The following is a 23363-nucleotide window of genomic DNA, read 5'->3' on the forward strand; positions in this document are numbered from 1 at the left end:
GTTTGTAGCTGTTACATATTTGTGTCGTATTTTATTCCTACACCAAGATAAACCTGCATTTGTTTTGTCAAGAAAAGCCAAGTAGATTATTACACAACACTCTTAAAACATTGCTATTTCACTTTAAGTGTGCTGGCTGCCACCTGTTGCCTTCTGGGACTTGTAGTTTGGGAAGGGGCATTTAGAATATAAAATGTCAGGAAAGGAGATTAGAGACCTAAATAATCCATGTTTAAAACCAACATTGAGATTTGGCACAAATGGAAACACATTATTTCTCCAAACTTGTCACCTTTATGTCCTTTCTTATATCGTTCAAAAAAATTTCACCCAGATAAATTCTTGCAGTATAAAGGTTGGGAAGAAAGAGGAATTTATCAAATCAAAGGTCTTTTTAAAAGTGGTAAACCCAGGTCAGTTGAAGACCTAGTATCTACTTTGGATCTACTATCAATTTCATGGTTTCAAATCAATCAAATTAAAATATTCTCTTCTAGTTTCATTCAGAAAGGGGAAATGTTGAGAACTATGACTTCCTTTGAAATGTTATGTAATGACCCTTCTGGGAATATTAAAGGTTTGGTTTCCCATATATACCAATATATCTTGATAGAATCATATCAGGATATTAATGCTATAAAAATAACCTGGGAAAGTGAATTAAATATATTAATATCTGAAATTGAATGGTCCGCAATCTGGTCATCTCCTTTGCTGAAATGCAGATCAGCCTTGACTAGAGAGAATTTTTTAAAGCTTGTCCACAAAGGGTACATGACCCCTATCAGACTATCACAAATGATAAAGTCTGTGTCACCTCTATGTTAGAAAGGATGCCCAGTCTTAGGGACATATGTGGATCGATTGTCCTAGGATTAATCAAATTGCTTTAATTACATATCAAAAATCAACTTTTGTCCAGCTCTTTTGCTACTTTCCATTTACACAAAGAACAATAGGTTTTTACAACATAGACATTTGATTTCCTTTCTTTTGGCAGCAGCTCAACTCGAAGTTGCTAATTCTTGGAAAACAGGTCTTGTGTCTCTAGATAATTGGTGAAGAAGAGTTTGGGACCAATGGTTAAGGAGAAGTTATCAGATAAAATGAAATACAACTCATATCAACAAAACCAAGAATCTTTTTATAAAAAATGGCTTCCCTTTATTGATTTTGTTAACACAAACTTTATAACTGGCCACCCTCCAACCTGCCAGTGGTCACTATGGTCTGATTTATTTCAAACAATCAAAACTGTATAAGACTTTATATAAGGGATGAGCTTGAAAGCTTTGAAAGATGGTTTTACAATTGTTTTATAATTCCAAAATTTTGTACAGATTTAACTCTTTTTTCTTTTTTAATTGTATTTTGCTTTGTCTAATCTCATTAAAGTTTTTTTTAAAAAGAATGTTCAGCCAGAGAACTCTTAGGCCTCACTGAACTACAAACCCCAAAATGCAACAGAAGGCAGTCAGAGCAGTTAAAGTGGAATAGCAACATTTTAAGTGCGTAGTGCAATAATGGTGCAAATTTTGTGATTTAGCAAATCAGTTGCAGACTTCATGCCTTCCCCCATTTTTTTCTGTTTCAAACTTGTAAGGTGGGTGGGCACCTTGTGTTCATTGGGACTGATTGGAGTTGCTCTCCAGAACCTTGAAACTTGGGGAGGGGAATTTAAAAGCCTTAAACATGGCCCATTACAGATGGGTGTAAAATATGTCCTGGGGGACGTACTAGGGTTAGTGAAAGTGCGTGCCTTACGCACGCACCTAACCCTAGTAGGTCCCCAGGACGTACAAAATGGCGGCACCCTATACACATAAGGGGCGCCATTACAAAATCACGAACGCGCCGCCTCCAAACGGGGCGGTGCGTACATGATATCTTTGCACCGTGCGAGGGTGCATAGAGCGCCCTTCCATGGCGCTAGAAGGAGCTCCGAAACGGATCTCCTTCCATGATTTGCATCACTGGCGCAGCCCTTAGACGGCTGCGGCAGCAACGCAAGGGAGACAGGGGCCGAGCGGCTCCTTTCTCCTCCTCCCCGCCACCGTCAGGTGTCCTTGGGGCATGAAACCCCAAGGACACCCCTTTCCAGGCTGCGGGGAAGCAGCCTTTTTCTGTTTCCTTGTGGCCTGGAAAGCGGCGGATTGGGACCTCGGAGGCTGCCGTTCTGGCAGCTGAGGCCCCGATCTGGTGGGGAAAGGAGTGCCTACAGGCCACCCCAAAGGGGCGGTCTGTAACGCGCCCATGTTACCCCTAGATTTGGCCCCGGTGGTCATCCACATATAACAAAATATTGATACAGAGGCTCTGCACTGGGTGACCTGAAAGTGATTCCACTGTGGAAGTCACACTTTGCCCATACATGTTTTAAGGCTCCAATATTAGAATCTGCAGTAGTTTTCCAGCGATGGAGAGAAGGCATCCTTGATGTATGGGTTAGACCCTGTGGCTCGCTCTAGGTCAGGCAGGAAGTAGACAAAACTTTAGAGGCGTGTCCACAGGATAGGACTAACCCCCAAAGCAAGTTTCAGTTTCGTTTCTGCCTCTGCTCTGGTCAGACGCTTTCAGATCAGCTCTGCTGCTTTTCCTCCTCTATTTCTTTCAACAACAACAACAACTTTATTTCTCTCCTGCTCCTTTTGTCTCTGCCTCCTATCTGTCCCCTCTCCTGTCTCTTTGGACTTCCAGGGGACCACCAACCATGTCAGGGGCTGGGGATCAGGAGGACAGCCCAGGCATGTCCTGTGATTCCTTAAACTTGGCTAGAGAGCAACCCAGTCACTCTCTCAGCCCCTATGAAGACAAGGAGCCTGCTGCTAGGACTGCCAGGGCCAGGTCAGAGGAGGGAGAACCCTCATCTCTGAACCTACAGGGGCCCCACTGCACCCTCCAGCAAAAAGACCGGACCCGGGCCACATTGGAGGACTCAGAACAGGGTGTGAGTACTACCCCCACCCAACTGGCCCCCCGGCTGCAAGCATTGCCACCGGAGCTCTCCTCCATAATCGCTTCCCTCATCTCCTTCCAAGCTGCAGCTTTATCTGGCCAACAGCCCTGTCCTGCAGCCCTTCCCCTCTCTCTGGGGATGACTGGCACCATTTCAGACCACCGGAGACAGCCTTCCCTCCCTACCTCTCAGCCAGCTCCAGCCCAGTGCATCCCTGCCTCTGCCCAGAGAGCCCCAACCAGGACAAGGTCTTCCTCTTCCTCCTCTCCAGTTGCCCGCTCCTCCCTGGATTCCATCCCTCCCTCTGAAAGGGGAAAATTCACCCCCAGGAAAACTGCCCTCAAGCCTCACAAAAAGGGTGGGAAAAGTCTCCTGGGCTCCTCTTCAGCTGCTGCTAAGACAAAAACTAAGCGACCAGCACCACCTACTGGCCAACAACACAAATCAAAAAGGCCCAAAGCCTCCATTCTGCATCCCTCTGATGATGATGCAGAGGACCTTTCAAACAAATTATCTCACAGTGAAGAGGGCTTACTCACCCTTGACGAATTATCTGTTGATGATGATGATGATGGAGAAGATCCCACACCCTTCTCCAGCAGACTTTTCCCGCAAGAGGACTTTCAAATCCTGTTGAAAAAAGCAATAAAAACTCTTTGAGTTGCCTATAAATGCTACCATCCCTCAAACTCAAGACACAGACCTTCCCCAGGGAAAGGGCGACTCCTTCCCACAACCTCGGCCCCCTTCTATTGAGGTCCCCTTTACTTCAGATTTTATGAAGGTTATTAGGGAAGAGTGGTCTAAGCCAGCCACAGCCAGACCAAATCCTCAATCATTCAAAAAAATTTTATAACCTTCCCCAATCGGTCATGTCAAAGCTCCAAGTCCCCTTGGTTGATGCTCCCATTGCAGCTTTGACCACGTCCGCGGTCTACTGCAAAGATGGAGACGATGCCCTAAAAACCATGAAGACAAAAGAGCCGATTCGGCCTTAAGAAAATCATTTGATGCCTCCTCCACAGCCATCAGGGCTGCATCTACAGTCTCCATTCTCTCCAGGGCCGCTTTTACTTGGGCTAGAGACCTTATCCAAGAGGTACCTAAGGGCAACATTAAATTACACCAGGGCATCAATAAACTTCTCAAGGTGTTGGCTTTTTCTTCTGATGCTTCTCTTGACATCATGCAACTGAGTGCCAGGGCTCAAGCAGCATCTGTCCCAGTAAGGAGACAGATTTGGCTAAAAAATTGGACGGTTGATGCCAAGTCCAAACAAAACCTCACCATGGCCCCCTTCAGCGGACAAAAACTATTTGGAGATGCACTCGAACCCGTCCTCATAGAAACCAAGGACAAGAAAAAAGCCTTACCTTCACTACCCAAAAGAGATGAAAAGCGATCCTTTCGCCAGGGACAGGGTTCTTTTCGCTTATACAAAAATAATCAATCTTCCTTTTGTTCCAGAGACCCTAGGTCCAACAAAAATCAGTGGTCTGACCAAAAGCCATATGGCCGACAACAATACCACTCCCGAGGATTCGGAAGGCCTAACAACTCTTCCAACCAACAACAGGGGCCATCTATCTCCAAACAAAACCGTAATTCCCCCAGAGAATGACTGGCCGCCACACCTAGTGGGCGGCAGACTTCTACACTTCGCCCACATTTGGAAAGCCTCAACTGCAGACAAATGGGTTCTCATCACACTGAGACACGGTTATCTGATAGACTTTTACAACCTTCCTCACGACCACTTTGTTCCATCACCGATGTCCCAACGTCACAAAAAACACAAGTTGATGTTACAAGCCATATACCACCTACTACAAATTGGAGCGATAGAACAAGTTCCATCTTCAGAAATCTACAAAGATTGCTACTCTGTTTTGTTCATAGTGCCAAAAAAGGACGGGTCATGGAGGGCTGTACTGGACCTAAAATGGGTCAACAAATTTGTCAGAAAACGTCGTTTCCGTATGGAAACTCTAAAGACCATCCTAGATTTAACTCAAGCCTACCTTCATGTTCCTGTTCACCCTCTCCACCGCCGATTTCTGAGATTCTCCTACCACCACAACCATTACCAATACAAGGCCCTTCCATTTGGCCTCTCATCAGCTCCTCGGATTTTTACAAAGATCATGATATCGCTGGTGGCCCATTGGAGACTACAGGGAATCCACGTCCATCCTTATTTGGATGACATCTTAATTCGCTCACCATCACTCCAACAAGGCCGTCAGGATGTCCATCTGGTCTTATCCTCATTGACAAGACATGGTTTTCTGGTCAATCGTGGGAAGAGCCACCTAGAGCCTTGCCAACATATTCTCCACCTCGGGGCGATCATCGATACCCTACACGGCAAGGTATACCTCTCACCAGAAAGAATAAACAAACTTCGTCAGACCATCAACCTCGTGTCCCGCTCTCACTCGACAAACCTTTTGCTCCTGGCGAGATTACAAGGCTTAATGATATCAATTATAGACTGCACACCCTGGGCCCGATTTCACTCAAGGCCTCTCCAGTGGTTTCTCCTTCCTCATCAAAAACACATATCCTCAAAGATCAACAAACGACTGATACTTCCTCACAGGGTCAGACACTCCCTCCTTTGGTGGACTTCTCCCAATCTCAAAACAGGTCGGCCACTCTGGCCTCCTCAAGAACTACAACTGACGACAGATGCCAGTCTGCGGGGCTGGGGAGCCACACTCAACAACTCCTATACACAGGGAAGATGGTCCGTCCAAGAACAAAGCCACAACATAAATCTCCTAGAACTCAGAGCGGTGCGCCTGGCTCTTCTACAATTCTCATCCCTGGTCAAAGGACAACCAGTGTTGATTCGGACAGACAACATGTCAACAAAAGCCCACATAAATTGACAAGGAGGCACAAGATCAAAGTCTCCATGAGCGAGACAGAGCTTCTTTTCAAGTGGTCACAAACAAATCTCCTCTCGATAAGATCAGAACACATCAAGGGGACTCTAAATATGAGAGCCGACTGGCTCAGCAGACAGGACATAGACCAGTCAGAGTGGCAGCTACATCCCCAAGTCTTTCATATGGTGACACACAAGCTCGGAACGCCTCTGGTAGATCTCTTCGCATCACCCATAAACAATCAACTGCCACGCTTCTTCTCTCGGTTCCTAACTCAAGGAGCGGAACAAATGGACGCTCTACATGCCCCATGGCCAGACGGGACTCTATATGCCTTCCCTCCAACGTCCATGATCAACAAGTGCCTAAAAAAGGCAAGAAAAGAAAGAGCGACAATAATTCTAATAGCCCCATACTGGCCAAGAAGACCATGGTTCTCAGAGATCCTGACAATGGCTCAAGAGTCTCTCAAGCTCCCGCTTTGCCCAGACCTTCTATCCCAGGGTCAGTTTCACCATCCAGATCCAGCCTGGCTCAACCTTCACGCTTGGAGGTTGAACGTCAAAATATGATAAAAGAAGGGCTCACGTCTAGGGTGATAGACACATCATCAATGCTAGACGACCTTCCACCAGACGAATATACGAATATTCTTTCAGATCATTTGCCCGTTGGTGTAAGCTAAACAAACTTAACCCACTCAAGGCATCTGTGAGCTCTCTACTTTCTTACCTCCAAGAAGGACTTGATAAAGGTCTTAAGCCCAACACTCTCAAAAGACAGGTCTCTGCCATCACTTCTGCTTTTCCTCAAAAACACGCTATCAAACTGTCCAACAACTACTATGTCAGAAGGTTTCTTCGAGCAGCCACTCTCATCCGACCTCCCACAATACACAGATACCCTAACTGGGACCTACACAAGGTACTTTCGGCTCTTACCAAAGCTCCATTTGAACCACTAAAAGACATAGACTTAAAATTCCTTACCTGGAAGGTTCTATTCCTCACAGCCATCACCTCGGCCAAGAGAGTCTCAGAACTTGGCGCCCTGTCCATACGCAAAGAGCTCTGCGTGTTCAGAGAAGACTCTGTGTTGCTAAGACTAGATCCAACTTTTATAACCAAGATAAACTCTACATTCCACAGGTCCCAAGATATCATCCTACCTTCTTTTTGCCCTCAACCCAAAGAAGACTTGGAAAAGACCTGGCATACACTGGATGTTCGGAGGGCTCTCCACACTTATATTAATAGAACTAAAAGGTTCCGTTTGACTGACAGCCTTTTTGTCTCATTCCACAAAAATTCCATAGGCAAAAAGGTGTCCGTTTCTACACTTTCTCGATGGATCAGGTCCTGCATATCCATGTGTTATACAGATTCTGCAAAGCCTCTTCCTGGAACTCATTCTACACGTAGTGCTTCAACCTCGGCGGCACTCTCCACTAATGCCTCTCTAGAAGAGATCTGCAGGGCAGCTACATGGTCCTCGACATCTACCTTTGTCCGACATTACCGCCTGGACTCCTCCAGTCATCTGAGGCGGCTTTTGCAAGAAGGGTACTACAGGCTGTAGTACCTCATTAACTCAATCTCCTTCTACCCACCCTTATTTTTGGGGAGCTATGCCATATCCCATACATCAAGGATGCCTTCTCTCCATCGCTGGAAAAATAAACATTGGCTTACCTAGTGAGATGTTTGTTTTAAGCGATGGAGACGAAGGCATCCTCCCCTCCCTCTGATTGGTCTTGATCTCCTGGCACCCAGTTTTTGAGGTCAACCATTAGTGTTTTTTCTCGTCCCGTTGGACGTTTACAGTTTTTTGGTTACTGGGTCTTTTTCAGATGCCCTAAAATTTGGTTCTTAGTTGTTTGAGAGTTCTTAGAAACCTTCCTTCTCTAGGCTGTTACATTTCTCTAGGCTGTTACATTAACTGAAACTTGCTTTGGGGGTTAGTCCTATCCTGTGGACACGCCTCTAAAGTTTTGTCTACTTCCTGCCTGACCTAGAGCGAGCCACAGGGTCTAACCCATACATCAAGGATGCCTTCGTCTCCATCGCTTAAAACAAACATCTCACTAGGTAAGCCAATGTTTATACTTGTGCTGGCACAGGAAGTGTCTGTGTGACATAATGACATTCCTGCCCAGAGAAGGCTTTGCACATATTTGGTGTAGCCTGTAGCCATGGTTCTTGGACTTTGGTCCTCCAGGTGTTTTGGGCTTCAAGTCCCATAAGTTTCAGTCAGCTTGGCTAATTTTCAGGGATGCTGGAGTTGAAGTCCAGAAATACCCGGGGCACCCAAATATGAAAACCACTGGCTTACAGTGTTGCAGAACCTTCTGGACACCTCAGAACCCAGCTTCCAGTACGTTCACCAACACAAGCATAATCCATCTCTCCTTAACAGTTCCCCAGTGGGTACCATGATGAGTTCCTTCACACCTCAATACAGTTTTTTGGAATGTGTTCAGAATACAGTGGTACCCCGGGATACGAATTGATCGCGTTACGAAATTTCCGGGATACGAAAAAAATAGATAGGAAAAAACTGTTCCGGGATACGAAGGTTTTTTCGGGTTACGAATGTTTTTTTCGGCGCGAAATTCAAACCGCAAAGCGCGGCTAGCGGCTTTCCAGCGCTAGCCGCTAGCCTTTTCGGGTTGCGAAATTACTCGGGTTACGAACGGAGCCGCGGAACGAATTAATTTCGTAACCCGAGGGACTACTGTACATTTATTTTATAATGGAATTTATTTATTTGACATATTTATGAATTCTAAGCCTGTTTACTGCAGCAGACCTCCAGTTAAAAATGTTCTGTTTTGTTTTTTGGTCACAATGAAATAAAAATAAGAGGCAGAGCAATTACCATGATAAAATCAGAGTGTGGCTTTTAAAACCATTAAAAGCTTTGTTTGTTTGTTTAACTTGGAGGAAAGTGTGTGCTGTACACATGATGGAATCTTCAGATATAGTGTCCCAATTTAATCCTTAGTTTTATTACATATATAGGGAGGGCTTCTATTTGAACTCACAGACAGCATTAGAACAGGTGCTGTTGGACTAAATGGATCATAATTGTAAGAGGCTGCCTTATGAATTCACGTCCTAATTCAGTTTGTTTTTGGGATATTTTTCTTGATATCTCTCTCTCTCTCTCTCTCTGCCTGTATTTCTCTCTTTCTATGCATATGTTTGATTTCAGGCCGATATGGGGATGACATATGCTGAGCTTTCCGTCTATGGCAAACTAAGGAAGATAGCAAAGGCTGGGCCTTACACCATGTTTTGTAAGCTGATCACAATATGGAAAGAGATTTGTTCTCCAAGAGAGGTAACAAAAACAAGTCTCCCAAACACATACCCAAGGTCCTAAGTTGGGACATATGGTGGAGGCTGAAACAAAGAAACTTTAGGAGCAGGAGAAGGGTGATGTGGAAAGAGACCTCACAACAGAACAGGGCAAATCGCTGTTTTCCTCTCTGGGCATCATATATAAAGGAAGAAGGAGATAATATTTAGAGGACAGCCTTAGATTGGGGAGCTGGCATTGCACTGGGAGAGAACTTGACCACTGTTTTGGATGAGGCCTATTTTAGATGCATATATCCTGAAAAAGTTCTTTTGTCAAGATACTTGGCATGGTCTGAGAAATTATTTGACTTGTTGTACTTGGACTAAGAAGATAAAAGATTGACAATAAATTCAGCCTAGATGTAGTGGCTTAATTTGGGCATCATGCTGAAGCTTCATTAAGGAATCTTCATATTGATTTGACTGTGGTTATTTCCTCAGTTATGAAAGCACATTTTTGCTGTAAGCAGGACTACCTTTTAACATGCTTTGTCCTTTACACAAATACTCCCTTGTCATGCTGTAAATTATACTTTTGATGACAATCACTTTAATTTAAACTCTTTCTTTGCGAATGCAGTCCTGTAAAACTGAACACAGCTGAAGTACCATATATACTAGACTATAAATCAACCTCACGTATAAATTGAGGGCGGGTTTGGGGGCCAGAACTGCAGATATTGATATGACCTATGGATAAGTCGAGGGTAAAACCTAGGGGTATATATCGAAGGATGTAAAGGATGAAGCAACAGAAAGCAATACCAAAATGTACACAAAATTCCAGCAAGCATAACTATTTATGTTCAAACTAAAGGCTGGATGAAGGAGAGAGTGCTTCCAGGATGGATTACACTCTTACCTTTCACCAGGGGATTTATAAAATTAATATTTAGAACTCCTTTATCAATGAAAATTTTCACTAAGATTTGAATAACTTCAGGTTTTCTGACTCTGAAATACTGTTTTGTACACTAGGTGGCATCAAAGGTTAAGCATTTCTTCCAAATGTATTCTGTCAATCGACACAAAATGACAACTCTTACCCCATCCTACCATGCTGCAAACTACAGTCCTGATGACAACCGGTTTGATCTGAGACCTTTTCTTTATAATTCTACCTGGTCCTGGCAGTTCAGGTGTATTGATGAACAAGTAAGTATGATCCTGTGTTCAGTGCCACAGTTATCACATTAATGTGTCAATATATTTGTATACACACAAAGAAAGTGTGGTAAATCTGCCAAAGAAGTATACTCTCTGGTAGGCAGACAGTAATAAATGTTGAAAAAATAAATGGGTCCTAGAGCAAACCCAGCCTGAACTCTCCGTAGAAGTCAAAATAACTGAATTCAGGCTATTTACTTTGGACATGTGAAAAGACACGAGTCATTAGAACATATAATGCTTAGTATGCTGGAAGTTATCAGAAAAGAGGAAGATTGCCTTACACATATATAGACTCAATCAGGCAAATCACAGCCTGGGTATTGACGTTTGTCATAATGTGTATTATGTGTATGATGTCTATCTTTGTGTAGACATTAGAGGAATTACCCTCTGAACCAGTTGTTCCAAGAAAATACTGTGATAGGTTCGCATTAGGATTACCCTAAGCTGGAAATGACTTAAAGGCACACAATAACAAATTAAAAGTAAATTATTATTATTATTATTATTATTATTATTATTATTATTATTATTTCAGGTAATCTATGGCCCTGAGCTTGCATGATCTTCATAGGGTTGTCAATAATAGGGTGTGTTTGAGGTCTCTGGTGTTGCCATAAGTCAAAGTCAACTTGACTTATTAACGGCAACAACAATGCTTCCAAGGTAAAGTTTTTTTGTTCTTTGTATTTCTGGATGACAAAACAGGGTACTCATGACAAAACAAAAATTCGTCCCTTTTGAATAGGATATAACCCATGTCCTAGCCCAGGTTTTGTGTGGGTACAGAACATCTGAGTTACGATACACCTCCTGTTAGCCATGGCAGCATGAATGGATGTGTGTAGCCTCTATTTTTGTCTGTTCTAAGTGGACAAAGCAGTACCTACAAAAGCCTCTCTTCCTTCCTGAACACACCTTAATGAACCCTGTGCTATGCTACTTATGTCTAATCCTCCTGCAGTACATTTTTTCACAGATGAACAAATGTGAGCTTACCTTAGCCAAAATATCATTTGAACATTTTTACATTTTGAGCCTCAAGGAGGGTTGAGCTTATTTTCTTACCCAAAGGGAAGGTTCATTAGGCCATAGCTGAAGTCCTGCTTTGCATCAGCATTTAGCCTTATGGTTTGGGGCATTTTAGATCTGGATATAGTTCTCTTCTAAGACTGAGATTGAAGGCATGGAAAAGATCAAGCAGCCATAATCATTATGACTTGCTTGTGGTCTTCAGTCATAGCAGTAACATTATTTTAATATATTTTCTTTTGCTGGACAGAGGAATGTTAACACCTCTGCTTTTTCCGTGCCAAAGATTTTACACCTTGGTTGCCTTTAATATGATGTTTATGCATGCAATAAAATAATAATTCCCACCTCCCTGAAATGCCAGACATGGTGTAATAGTATCTGACTTCCTGGAAATTCAAGATAAAAGATGCCATGTGGTCCCTACCCTTCTTTTAAAGAAAGGAAAAAAGTCTTGTATTGTTTTTCCATCATTTTTTCCACAGCTTAGTCCTGACCCAGTCTCCATTAAATAAAGAGTAAAAATTCTTACCAGCTTCAATGTGAGCTCGTTTTGATATTATTTAGTGGTCATATTTTAAAAATCTTTCTGTGCCTATAATAATTTATGGGTATGATTAATCGGGGCTTAAGTATCTAATTACCCAGCATATTGATGCAGTCATTAGCCTTTGCCAGATGCCTACACAGCATTGGCAATACTTTCACTCTTGTATAAAGTTTGGACTGCCTAAAGTATTATGTGGACAGCCTCATGTTTTAGTTTTAGCAGTGTGTATGACAAGAGAGATGACAATTATTACAGCAGGCCCAAGGTCTTTTTTTGGTCCAACATTTTCTTCACCCACTGGCTCTCAGTCTTTGGCCTTCTAAAAATTTTGGATTTCACTTTGCAGATTCTTTGCTTACTTATACCAATTAAAGAAAAAACAAGGATAGGTCAGGAGGAAACAAGGTAGTAGTATTGTTACCTTTATACATAATTTGCCTGAAGAAAAGATAAGTGCCATACCATGCCACTTTTAGTGGAGTTGCTTCACCTCTTTTGAGAGATCTTAGCCATTTTTAGTGTGGAACAGAAAATGGCGATTTGTCTGATGCATGGGATACAATAATCAGTTTATTGAGAAGTAGTCTTAGCTCAAGGGTGGGCAAAGGGTGATCCTGTGGCCATATATAGCACCAAGGCTGTTCTTTCAGTCCTGAACTACTATAGACAGCTGGGGGCCAATATGAAAAAAGGATGACTTGCATCTCCTGAAACCTTTGGGACCACTTTACCTTTTTAAATAAGTTGCAGCCTTTCTGCTGTGTTTTGCACAAGAACAAAACCTGAAGTACAATTTGTGCACAGTTCTGCTTCTGTTTCTTTTTTTCTTTTCATTTTTATTTACTTATTTGCATTTTTGACAGCCAGTACAGCCCCTGGAAGATCCCATGGGTGGAAAATTGGCCCCTGGGCCCACTGTAATATTCCAGCCCCATTTTAGTATTAGAAATATAAATATTTATGAATATATGAGCTAGAGTGAGATTGAAATAATGGTGCACCAATTTCTGCAAGTATCTTTTACATTCTGGCAAATTGGTGTTTTTTTCCATTGACTGTGTGGAAGATAGCACTGATACTGCTAAATCCCAATATTACAAACAGTGGCTTAACCTCTCATAATATTGACATGAAAAAATACCAGGTTTACAATGGAGGAAATTGCATTAACTTACTGTTAATAACAAAACCTGATTCTAACATAAAATGTCACAGCTAATCTGATGTGAAGTTTGACCCCAGGGCTTGATTTCTTCTATCCAGGGATAAAAGAGATTTTGTGTATGTTCAAAAACACTTTCTTTTTCATTATTGAATATCTGATGAAGAATATATTAGTTATAATTGAAATTAGAGGTACAGCTTTTTAAAGCTAGTGGTAGTACCCAGCATTGCTCAGCAGAATCATTAGCCATCATTAATTATCAATTGGTTTTAACTGGTTTGGAGGAAGAATACTTTTTTAAAAATTTATTTCATCTAAAATCTTTCAAATGATGTGCTGCAGTACTCTGTGTGATTGGAAAAAATAATTGGGGGTTTCCTCTGGGCCACCCAAAATGAATGTATTATACATGATATGGCCTATATTTTAAGTCAAACCATTCTAAACTTACCTTCCAAATTTGGTGTGTCTTGGTAACAGACAGATGCTAGCATTTTGTTAGTGTTATACATATGTATAATTCATGAAATGTATATGGGTGGAATTGTGTGCCATAGCACAACGGTTGTATTCTGCTGACAGCCAAGGAAACAGTTCTGCATATAGCATCATTGCACAACAGTACCCGGTCATTTATATTTGTCGCTTAGTGTTGATATTCTTTTTTTTTTTTAATCTTTATTGAAAGTTTTCTTAAAAACACAAACAACAAACAACAATAAATCGAACAATAACATTGACAACAAAAAAAAGAGAAAGAAAAGAAAAAAGAAAAAGAAAATATCCAATACACATAGAGCCGTTTCCATCAATATTGTATAAAGCAATAACATTTTTGATTTCCTAGAGAAGAAGGGACATGTTTATATCAGGTTGATTTCCTAATACGTTTACTCACCATAATTATAAATGATTCTTACAAGCCTAACATAACCATATGTAAAATAAATATGTTATTACTAACCTGTTGTCTCTGAGCATTAATTACATGTATATATATAAAGGATATCTTACATGAAAGGAGTTTCTCCTGTCACCAAACAAAATTCGAGAGTAAATTCTCCCGTTTCATATAAACCATAAGAGGGTTCCATACTTTTTTAGTTTGATTCCAGTCCAGGTTTCTCAAAAGACAGGTAAGTTTGTCCATTTCCATATACAGTGGTACCTCGGGTTACGAAATTAATTCGTTCCGCCGCCGCTTTCGTAACCCGAAAAGCCTTCGCAAGCCGAAAACCCATAGGCGCTAATGGGGAAAAGCCGCGATTTCGTGTGAAATAGCGCCGAAAAGCACCAAAATTTTCTTCGTAACCCGAAATAACCTTCGTAACCCGGAACAGTTATTTCCTATGGGATTTTTTCGTATCCCGGAAATTTCGTAACGTGGGTATTTCGTATCCCGGGGTACCACTGTATTCCAAAAGCTTCATACACCAATCTTCCCATGATATATGTTGCGTATCTTTCCAATGGGACGCAAAGGTTATCCTGGCTGCTGAAATCATATAAAACAGCAGTTTCCCATACTTCTTTTCTAATTCCACATTCAGTACAATATTTAACAGATACATTTTGGGATCTAACAAAAATTTTTCATCCAAAATTACTTGAATTAACTGGTGAATCCCATTCCAGAATTTTTTAGCGTAGTTACAAAACCACCACATATGAATGTAAGAACCAGGGGTGGTATTACATTTCCAACATAGTGGGTTCTTATTTTTATATATTTTGGCTAATTTCAAAGGTGTTAAATGCCATCTATATTGCATCTTATAATAATTCTCCTTGATAGCCACGGACGCTGTATACTTCAATCTGGTATTCCAATTTTTTTCCCACTGTTCAAGTGGAATGTTCTCTCCTAAATCCTGTGTCCATTTTATCATTGTGGGCTTAATCAAGTCCGCATGCATTTCTAACTTTAATAAAAACTTATATATTTTAGAGATTCTTCCCACCGTCTTGCCGAAAATGATTTTATCAAAATCTGTACTATCAAAGTTAATCCCCACCTTTTTTTTATCCTGGACAAATCTTTCTTTCAACTGCCTAAATAAAAACCAATTAATATGAAAGCCCTTCTCCAGCAAATCCTCTAAGGGTTTCATTTCCAGTTGTTTAGTAATGCTATCTTTAACTAAAATATCTTTGTATGTTACCCATCAGTTAGCAAGAATTGCATCGTTTCTATGGAAAGCTTCATTAATTGACACCCAAAAGGGGATCTTTGGATAAATTATATTTTTAAATTTAGTCCAGACCCTATAAAGGGTTTTCCTTACATAATGGGCAGCAAAAGCACGATTAACCAAGATCTTATCGTAAAATAAGTATGCATGGATCCCATACACATTATCTGCCATTTCTAAATTTAACAATCTTATTTCATCCAATTTAAACCAAGGTATCATCCAATCGATACAACAGGCATAAAAGTAAAGCTTTAAATTTGGGAGCCCAAGTCCACCATGTCCCGTCTCATCCTGCATAGCGCGAAAACGCACCCTAGGTTTTTTGCCACTCCATAAAAATTTGCTTATATTTAGATTCCATATTTTAAAGGGTGCTTCATTGGTTAATATTGGAATTGTTTGAAATAAAAAAATCATCCTGGGGAGCACCATCATTTTTATAGCTGCCACTTTGCCCAGCCATGACAGACCAATATTATTCCAACGTTGTAGGTCCATCTTAATTTTTTGCCAGGTTGTACCATAATTATTTTTAAAAAGTTCTGTGTTCTTTGTGGAAATCCATATCCCCAAATATTTAGTCTTTTCCACAATCTTATATCTAGATTTTTCCTGTAATCTGTTGATATTCTGTATAGAGGCTGAATAGTGTTGGTGCAAGGTATCTCCACATGTAGATACAGTTGGCTCTTCATATTCACTGACTCTTTATCCACAGAATTAAGCATCCATCGCTTGAATATATATATATATATATATATATATATATATATTCCAAAAAGCAATTGATGCTGCCATTTTATATAAGGGACACTACTTTATTAAGCCTTTGTATTTAATGGGACTTGAGCATCCACAGATTTTGGCATCCATGGTAGGTCCTGGAACCAACCCTCAGTAGATACCAAGGGCACACTGTATTTATATTACTCTGAGGAGATGTTGTATTGCTAATAAACCTAATTTTATTTATACAGTATAGATAATTGAGTTAGTTCCGATGAAATACCAAACCACAGTATCCAGTAATCACATGCTTCCTGTTGTTATGCATCCATCTGTTGTATTTTTATCTTTTTTCACCATCTCAATCCATAGGGAGAGTTGGTTAACTAATAATAATAATAATAATAATAATAATAATAAATAAATAAATAACAATACCTTTCTCCTTCTAGTTCAGCAGAAAGCCATGGTACTCTGTTGCATCTAAATTAACCAAATAAGGATAAATCATATCTTCCCTGAATGCCACACTTTTATCAGAACCTTGAAACCCCCATAGCCTACCTGTTTCTGATGTAATGGCAAACTGTGGTTTGTGGCTCCACTTGAATGTACAAGAGAAGGAGAAGAGGAGAGGTTGCCCAAGCACATACTATGTGTGCCTTTAATATCAATCCACATTTGGTATTCCATCTGAACTATCTTGGTGATATATTCTGACACATTAATGTATGGGAAATTATCTTTTGTTTTCTGTTAAGAAGTAGGCATCACATGGACACCCAAATTGTATGAGTTCTCTCCACACTTCTTCTTAGGGCATGATTGCATAGGATTTGGACATGTGTATTATGAAATATCTGACAGTTCCCTCACCCCAACCACCTCCTTCCAGATGAAGCATCTTTGGGAATGTGAAATTTTGAAGTGAGACATGATGGGTTGGATAGGTTAAATACTACCACTATGTTCAAAATATCATATACTTAAAGCTGCTTTTGATTATTAAAAATAGCCACGAGGGGAGCTGGTAAAGCATACTGTGTGTAATCCATCATTAGGGTGTTATGGGCTTTGTCCCAACTTTTCATCTTAGTCAGAGAGTAAATGGTGGCTTAAACTTATGTTTTACAGGTTTCTAAACTAGAGCCGAAGGACCTCGAGCTTGAAGATGTGGCTTGATTCACTTGTTTTGCTTTTGTGGATGGGTGGGAAGGCCTCCAGCAACCCAGATATGAAGATTAAAAGAGCCCAGGAGGTGGTCTAAACTGGTGTCTTAAATCAATATGTTTTTGTTGCTCTTTACCCAGAAAAGAAATAGTTTGAAAATTAATATTTGAAGAAGTAATAACATGCTAGTTCAAAACATCATTGAAGAAATACAATGTGTCTTAAAAAAATATTTTCTCTTTCTGAAATAACCCAGTGTTCTTGTGAGAATATGGAAACAATAATCCTATGAACTGTAAAGCTTCTCTAAAATCAGTAATTTCCAAACAATAAGAGCCAACAAATGAATGAATTAATTAGATTTCATACCTTTTGCACATCTCATTTGGGTGATAAGCTTACCTACCTGTCCCAAAACTTTGGTTATTTTGAAATCTTAAGTTACAAATTAGCCATTGAACAACCCAGTCTATATAGGCATACGTATAGTTGGAAGTAAATACCATTGAGGTCACTGGGGCATACTCTCAGCTAAATGTTAACAGAATTACAACCCAAAGTCAAAATTGAATTTGTAAGTTCCAGTTAAAACAGATCCGTTAAATCACTGGAACATACACAGGTGTTAAGTTACAAATTTCCATTGATTGAGTGGATGTGCTCTAACAACGGGATTTAGGCCTGTTTTTAAGAGATTTATTGCACTGATCCATCTGGTGACAACTTCTAGTGCACGAATAGCAACTCTTGTCTGAGGTTTTGGACTAGAACCAGTGGATGGAAATTGCTAGGAAGCAGGTTTTGGCTGAACATTTGATGAAACTTCCTAAAAATAAGAATTGTTCCAACACTGAAACAGTCTGGCATTGGAAGACATGGGCTTATTCAATGAAGGTATTTAAACAGAGGCTGGACAGTCATCTCACATGTAAGAACATACAAAGGTGCTTTATATGGAAACAGAAAATTGGTCTTTTTGTTTCAGTATTGTTGACTCTGGCAGGCAGCAGCTTTCCAGATTCACCTAAAAGTTCTGGGGATTGACTTTCTCAACCTGTGGACTTTCAGCACTTAAAACACGTGTTGTGCCACTGAGATATGACCCCTCAAATACTGTATTGATATCCACCATTCTAGATACTGTAGTGAGCAGGAGACTGGACTAGCTGATCTTCAAGGTATGTTTGATTTTGTGACTCAGTTAACAAGCATGTTGAAAGTGAAACAGTTCACAAATATTTTATTAGACAGAGTGTTGCTGAAATGGTCATATATTTCATTATTTCACACAGCCCTCCACCCTTCTCCCAAAACTGAGACTGGAAATATTTCACAAGAAGATTTAAAAGAAGCCATAATGTATATGAATGAACACACAGTACATTATAATATTGAAACACAATTAAATATATTATTATCTTAAAACAAAACATTAAAAACAATGTAAAAACCCACCAGTAAAAAAGTATAATATTCCCAATTGAAACTCCTTCCTTAGCTGCCATTCAGTGGCCAAAAACCTTCCAGAATAAATATAAATAGGCAAATACATATATAAAAAATATGTAACATAAGATGAACACTAAAACTAGTGGCTATACCAGTCTCAATCTCCTACACTGAAGCAGGTGTAAGAACACTAAAATGTTTTTCTATGCCATTCCCTCATCAGTTCACTTGTATATGTGCTGGGGCATAAAGATTGTGGGAAACTAACTATGGTAGCCCTAGGATAGCTGTCCTGTCTACTTTGGCTGCAAAAGTTAGATAAAGAATGATTTTGAGGGACAAATTCCAGTGGCTTGTTTTTAATGCTGATGTGATGGTGGTGTGGGAGTCAGGAACCCAGAAGCCAACTAGAAGATGGAACATAAGTTTTCATACATTTGTCAGTTTTGAAATGCCAAAGTGGGTTTGGTGGTAGAATCTCTAAACAGTGCAGTAGATAGGCATTTGCACTTCAAGTCAACAAATGTGAATCTTAATTAAGCACCCTTTTAGCATTACTCTGACTCCTAGGGGTCACTCAGACATGGATGCATGTGGCAGAGATGGAGAGACTGACACTTCCAACAATCAAGGATCTTCAAAACCAATTCTTGTGAATCCAGGTTCCCAGAGATTTCATACTATGACCCCAGTTCCCTTGAGAGGTCACCATCCCAAGAGCTACTCACTAGCTCCCTAGTAGAGGCAATATGTGATGCAAGATCATTGAGAAGGCAACTCATTGCTAGGTTCCAGGCCAATGCTGTGTCCCATCACTTTTTATTAGTATGAGCCCAGAAGCAAACGGCTTTGGAGGGAAGGATGGTTCTGTTGGTAGCCCTGGTATTGATGGGGATAAGTGGAATTTGTTGGAGGCAGTTGTTGTGTGAACACCACCTGGCAAAATGATCTGCTCAAAAAGCTTGTAGATTGAGGGAAATCAATGCACTGTGATTGGACCCATCCCATTGAATTCTAGACTTTCCAAGATAATTTTGGGTGCATGGGCAGCAGACTGTCTTGAGAAGAATCCCAGAAGGGAAAGTGTATTACCCATCTGGCAGCATGATGATTCTCCTTGCTCAAGCCGTATCCATGAAGAAGCCAGATTTAGGGTCCTGGGGATTTGCCAGGAAAAGCATCAGCAAGGGCAGCTATGAGGTTGCTGGGGTCCAGGGAGTACTGATGCAACATTATCTTCCTCTATTTCTTTGCTATTCAGCATACCTTAATAGCCAATTTCATGGATGCGTCTTTGGTCTCACTATTAAGGCAAGATGATGAATGGGAAATAGAATGGTAAAGAAATTCCCCTGGTATTATGATTCTTAATGAGGTGGAGCCTAAGGGAGAGTCAAGGCATCAAGAAGTGTAAAATGCTTTCTTGTATAGATTGTGTTTTCATCTTGAGAACTCATGTTCTTTCAGGACTGATCCCACCAGGAAGGTGGTAGGATACAATGTAAGAACAATGGTATCGGTCATTATGAGACTTTCTAAAGTAACATTATTGTCCCCCTGCATACCACAAAAAATAATACAGTTGGCCTTCATTATCTGCAGGGGATCTGTTCTGAACCTCCCATGGATACCAAAATTCGTGGGTACTCAAATCCCATTATCCCCAGTGGCATGAGGCCATGTGCATATGCTGCCATTGGGGACAACACCAGCTTGATGTCTACAGATGTCAAATCCATGGATATCGAGGTTCCCTTGTACATGACTTGCTAGCTCCAGCAGTTCTCAACCTTTGGATCGCAACCCCTTTGGGGGTTGAACGACCCTTTCACAGGGGTCGTCTAAGACCATCGGAAAACTATTTCCAATAGTCTTATGAACCAAGACACTACAATTTTATAGTTGGCCGCCATCACAACATGAGGAACTGTATTAAAGGGTCACGACATTAGGAAGGTTGAGAACCACTGATCTATATCATGACCATTGGCCATGGTGACTGAAACTGATCAGAGCCACAGTTCAGTAACAACTGGAGGCCACCATTTCCTCATTGTTTTCCAACAAGTTAAGTTCATAAGCAGCTGAAATTCATATTCTGAATTACCTTCCTGCTGCATTTGCATAAAAAGACACTAGACAAAGCAGCAATTAAGATTCCTGTAATCTTTAGAAATAAAGACAAGCATGAGAATTAACTCCAAATGAAATTAGAGAAACATGAAAAGTATAAGATAATCTATACATTTTTCTTCCCTTGCTTAACAAGCTAGAAGAAGATCAGTAGGTGGAACAGAAGATTTAAATGTATGGAAGTGCTTAGCCCTGAATTGATCCTAGCAACTTGTATGGCAGCCATGAAGAATGTGCAGTATGCTTTTCCTTCATCCCAATTTGCAATTTATCCCTATGCCCTTGGATAAAAGAGTAGGGATTCCATGGCAAATAACATATTACCGATGGTATTTTGTTGAGAAAGGTTGAAGATCATCATGTAAGCTCAAACATTGTCACAGCATGGATACTTCATTCGGGCCTCCTCCAGTTCCTCCCTCCCATGGGGGCAGGATTGAATTGACAAATGAAAATATGATAAATCCGTTCACCACCCTGTTCTCACCAAGGTTCATAGACTGCCTGTTTGTTCTGTTCCCATTTTTTCTCCTTCAAACCCAGAGCAGCAAGCAAAACTACATGTGTCTCATGGCCATTTCTTTCCTGTGAATATAGGGAATTTCTGTACCACTTCTTCACTATTTCAAACTCCTCCAGAGATGGAGGTGGGGAGAATATCCATCAGTTTTCTGCACCAGTCACCAGCCAGAACAAGAGCAGCAACCTTCTCTTCTTTTGAAGGCCTGCTGTGCTGAAGGCAAAGTTCCTGTGTCTTACAAAACGTGTTAGTGGATTGATTCCAGAAAGGTAAGACATAGACCCACTGAATTCCAGCCCCTTAATGTTAGCTGAAGGAACAAAGGCCCTATCTTCTTGCTGTTTTACCTGGATGCAATTGCCTGCTCGTGTCTGGTGAGTTTCCAGTAAAGGAGGGAAAACAGCTTGTAACCAATGGGAATAAATATGATGGGTCTCCCACATCAAACAACTTGAGAAGCACTTCCCTAACTTGTTCGGTTTTTAATAATCTGCCAGGATTTAAAATTCTCATACTTCACAGCAGTGCTATCAAAAATAGAAGTAGAAAAGAATGGCACCCCCACAGAGTATGTTATGCATGTATCAATGATAAAACAAAAAAGCCCTGTCCAGCCATGAAGAATAATACCACAATTAGACAACATATTTAGTTGTTACGAGGAGCAACACAAATACAGGCACCACAAGAGTACAAAATCATTTTTTAACAAAAGCAACCAGAATGATTTTAGCAATTGGAGCAAATGCACTGTGAGGTAAGGTTATATGATTTGGGGATATTTAGTTTAGGAAAAAGACAAATTAAGGGAGATATGATAGTGTGTGCATATGCACCTGGGTGCCTTCAATTGCCTGTCAACTTATGGCAACACCATGAATTTTATAGGGTTTTCTTAGGCAAGAAATACTCAGAGGTGGTTTTGCAAGTGTCTTCCTCTGAAATATAGCCTACTGCACCTGGTATTTGTTTGTGTCTCACGTCCAAGTACTAACCAAAGCTGACCCTGCTTACATTTGAAGATCAGATGGGATCTAGTGATAAAGGTGTATACAATTGTGGAGAAACTAGGGAGAAGCTTTTCTCCTCCTTTTACAATACTAAAAACCTGAGTTCACCCATTGCAGCTAGATGGTGGGAGAGTCATAGGTTAAAGGAAGTACTTCTTTATAGGGCACATAACTAAACTGTACAACTAATAGCCATAAGATGCAATTATGGCTGCTAAAATGGATGGCTTGGAATTGTGTACATTCATGGAGACTACTAGTCAGTATGGGGGGAAATAGATATAATGTCTCTGAGGTCCTATATCCATAGCTGATGTCAACTGTGATGTCATGATAGGCCAATGGCAAGATTTCATTTCCCTTTTTGCTGTGCTTATATTAAAGTACATTTTCTTGAAAATAATACACTCGTCCCTCCACATTTGCAGCTTTGACTTTTGCAGATTTGATTATTCACTGGTTTTATTAATATGTTATCTCCAGGAATATCTAGGACCTCTAGCACAACTCTATGGTCAACTTAACAAAGTCACACTGAAGGATCTAGAGATTCCTGGAGAGAACACTCCACTAGGCATTTGTAGCTCCTCAAGTGCAATTCTATGGTTAATGTCTAGCAGATGTTGACCACAAAATTGCATTGGAGGATCTAGAGATTCCTAAAGAGGTGTTCTCTCGAGTAAAAACAGTGTTTTTGTTATTTGCGGTTTTTCCACATTCATGGGGGTCTTGTGCCCCAGCTAATGTGGAGGGATGAGTGTAGTTAAAATATTGTTTGTTTTCTGTCTCTAAGTTTGTAGCTGAATAATTTTATTAATGTTTTAACCATGTTTTATGTGATTTAATTATACGTTTGTGTACCAGCTTCCTATCTAGAAGAATGAAAGTTGATTTTGAAATATTAATGCATAATAAATTATGGGTCTAATACAGAAATCTTACATGTTTCAAAGAAACCCATTGGACATGGTGTAGCATATAGATTTAAGTTGTACAAACATCTTGAGAAACTGTTGTAAAAACATTTGGTT

At 40.4% G+C, this 23363-nt stretch overlaps 1 protein-coding gene across 1 annotated transcript in view; it reads left to right on the plus strand.

Moving 5' to 3' along the window:
* The window catches only part of NADSYN1 (NAD synthetase 1), a 45846-nt gene extending 28414 nt beyond the window's left edge, over window positions 1-17432 (plus strand). Inside the window, exons 19-21 of the mRNA XM_042472059.1 lie at window positions 9064-9192; window positions 10191-10367; window positions 17185-17432. Of these exons, the coding sequence (XP_042327993.1) occupies window positions 9064-9192; window positions 10191-10367; window positions 17185-17232 (354 nt within the window). The 3' untranslated portion in view covers window positions 17233-17432. The remainder of the gene's footprint in view (window positions 1-9063; window positions 9193-10190; window positions 10368-17184) is intronic.
* Window positions 17433-23363: the final 5931 nt, after the last annotated feature.

Source organism: Sceloporus undulatus, chromosome 1 (assembly GCF_019175285.1).
Source record: "Sceloporus undulatus isolate JIND9_A2432 ecotype Alabama chromosome 1, SceUnd_v1.1, whole genome shotgun sequence".
Taxonomy (NCBI): Eukaryota; Metazoa; Chordata; class Lepidosauria; order Squamata; family Phrynosomatidae; genus Sceloporus; species Sceloporus undulatus.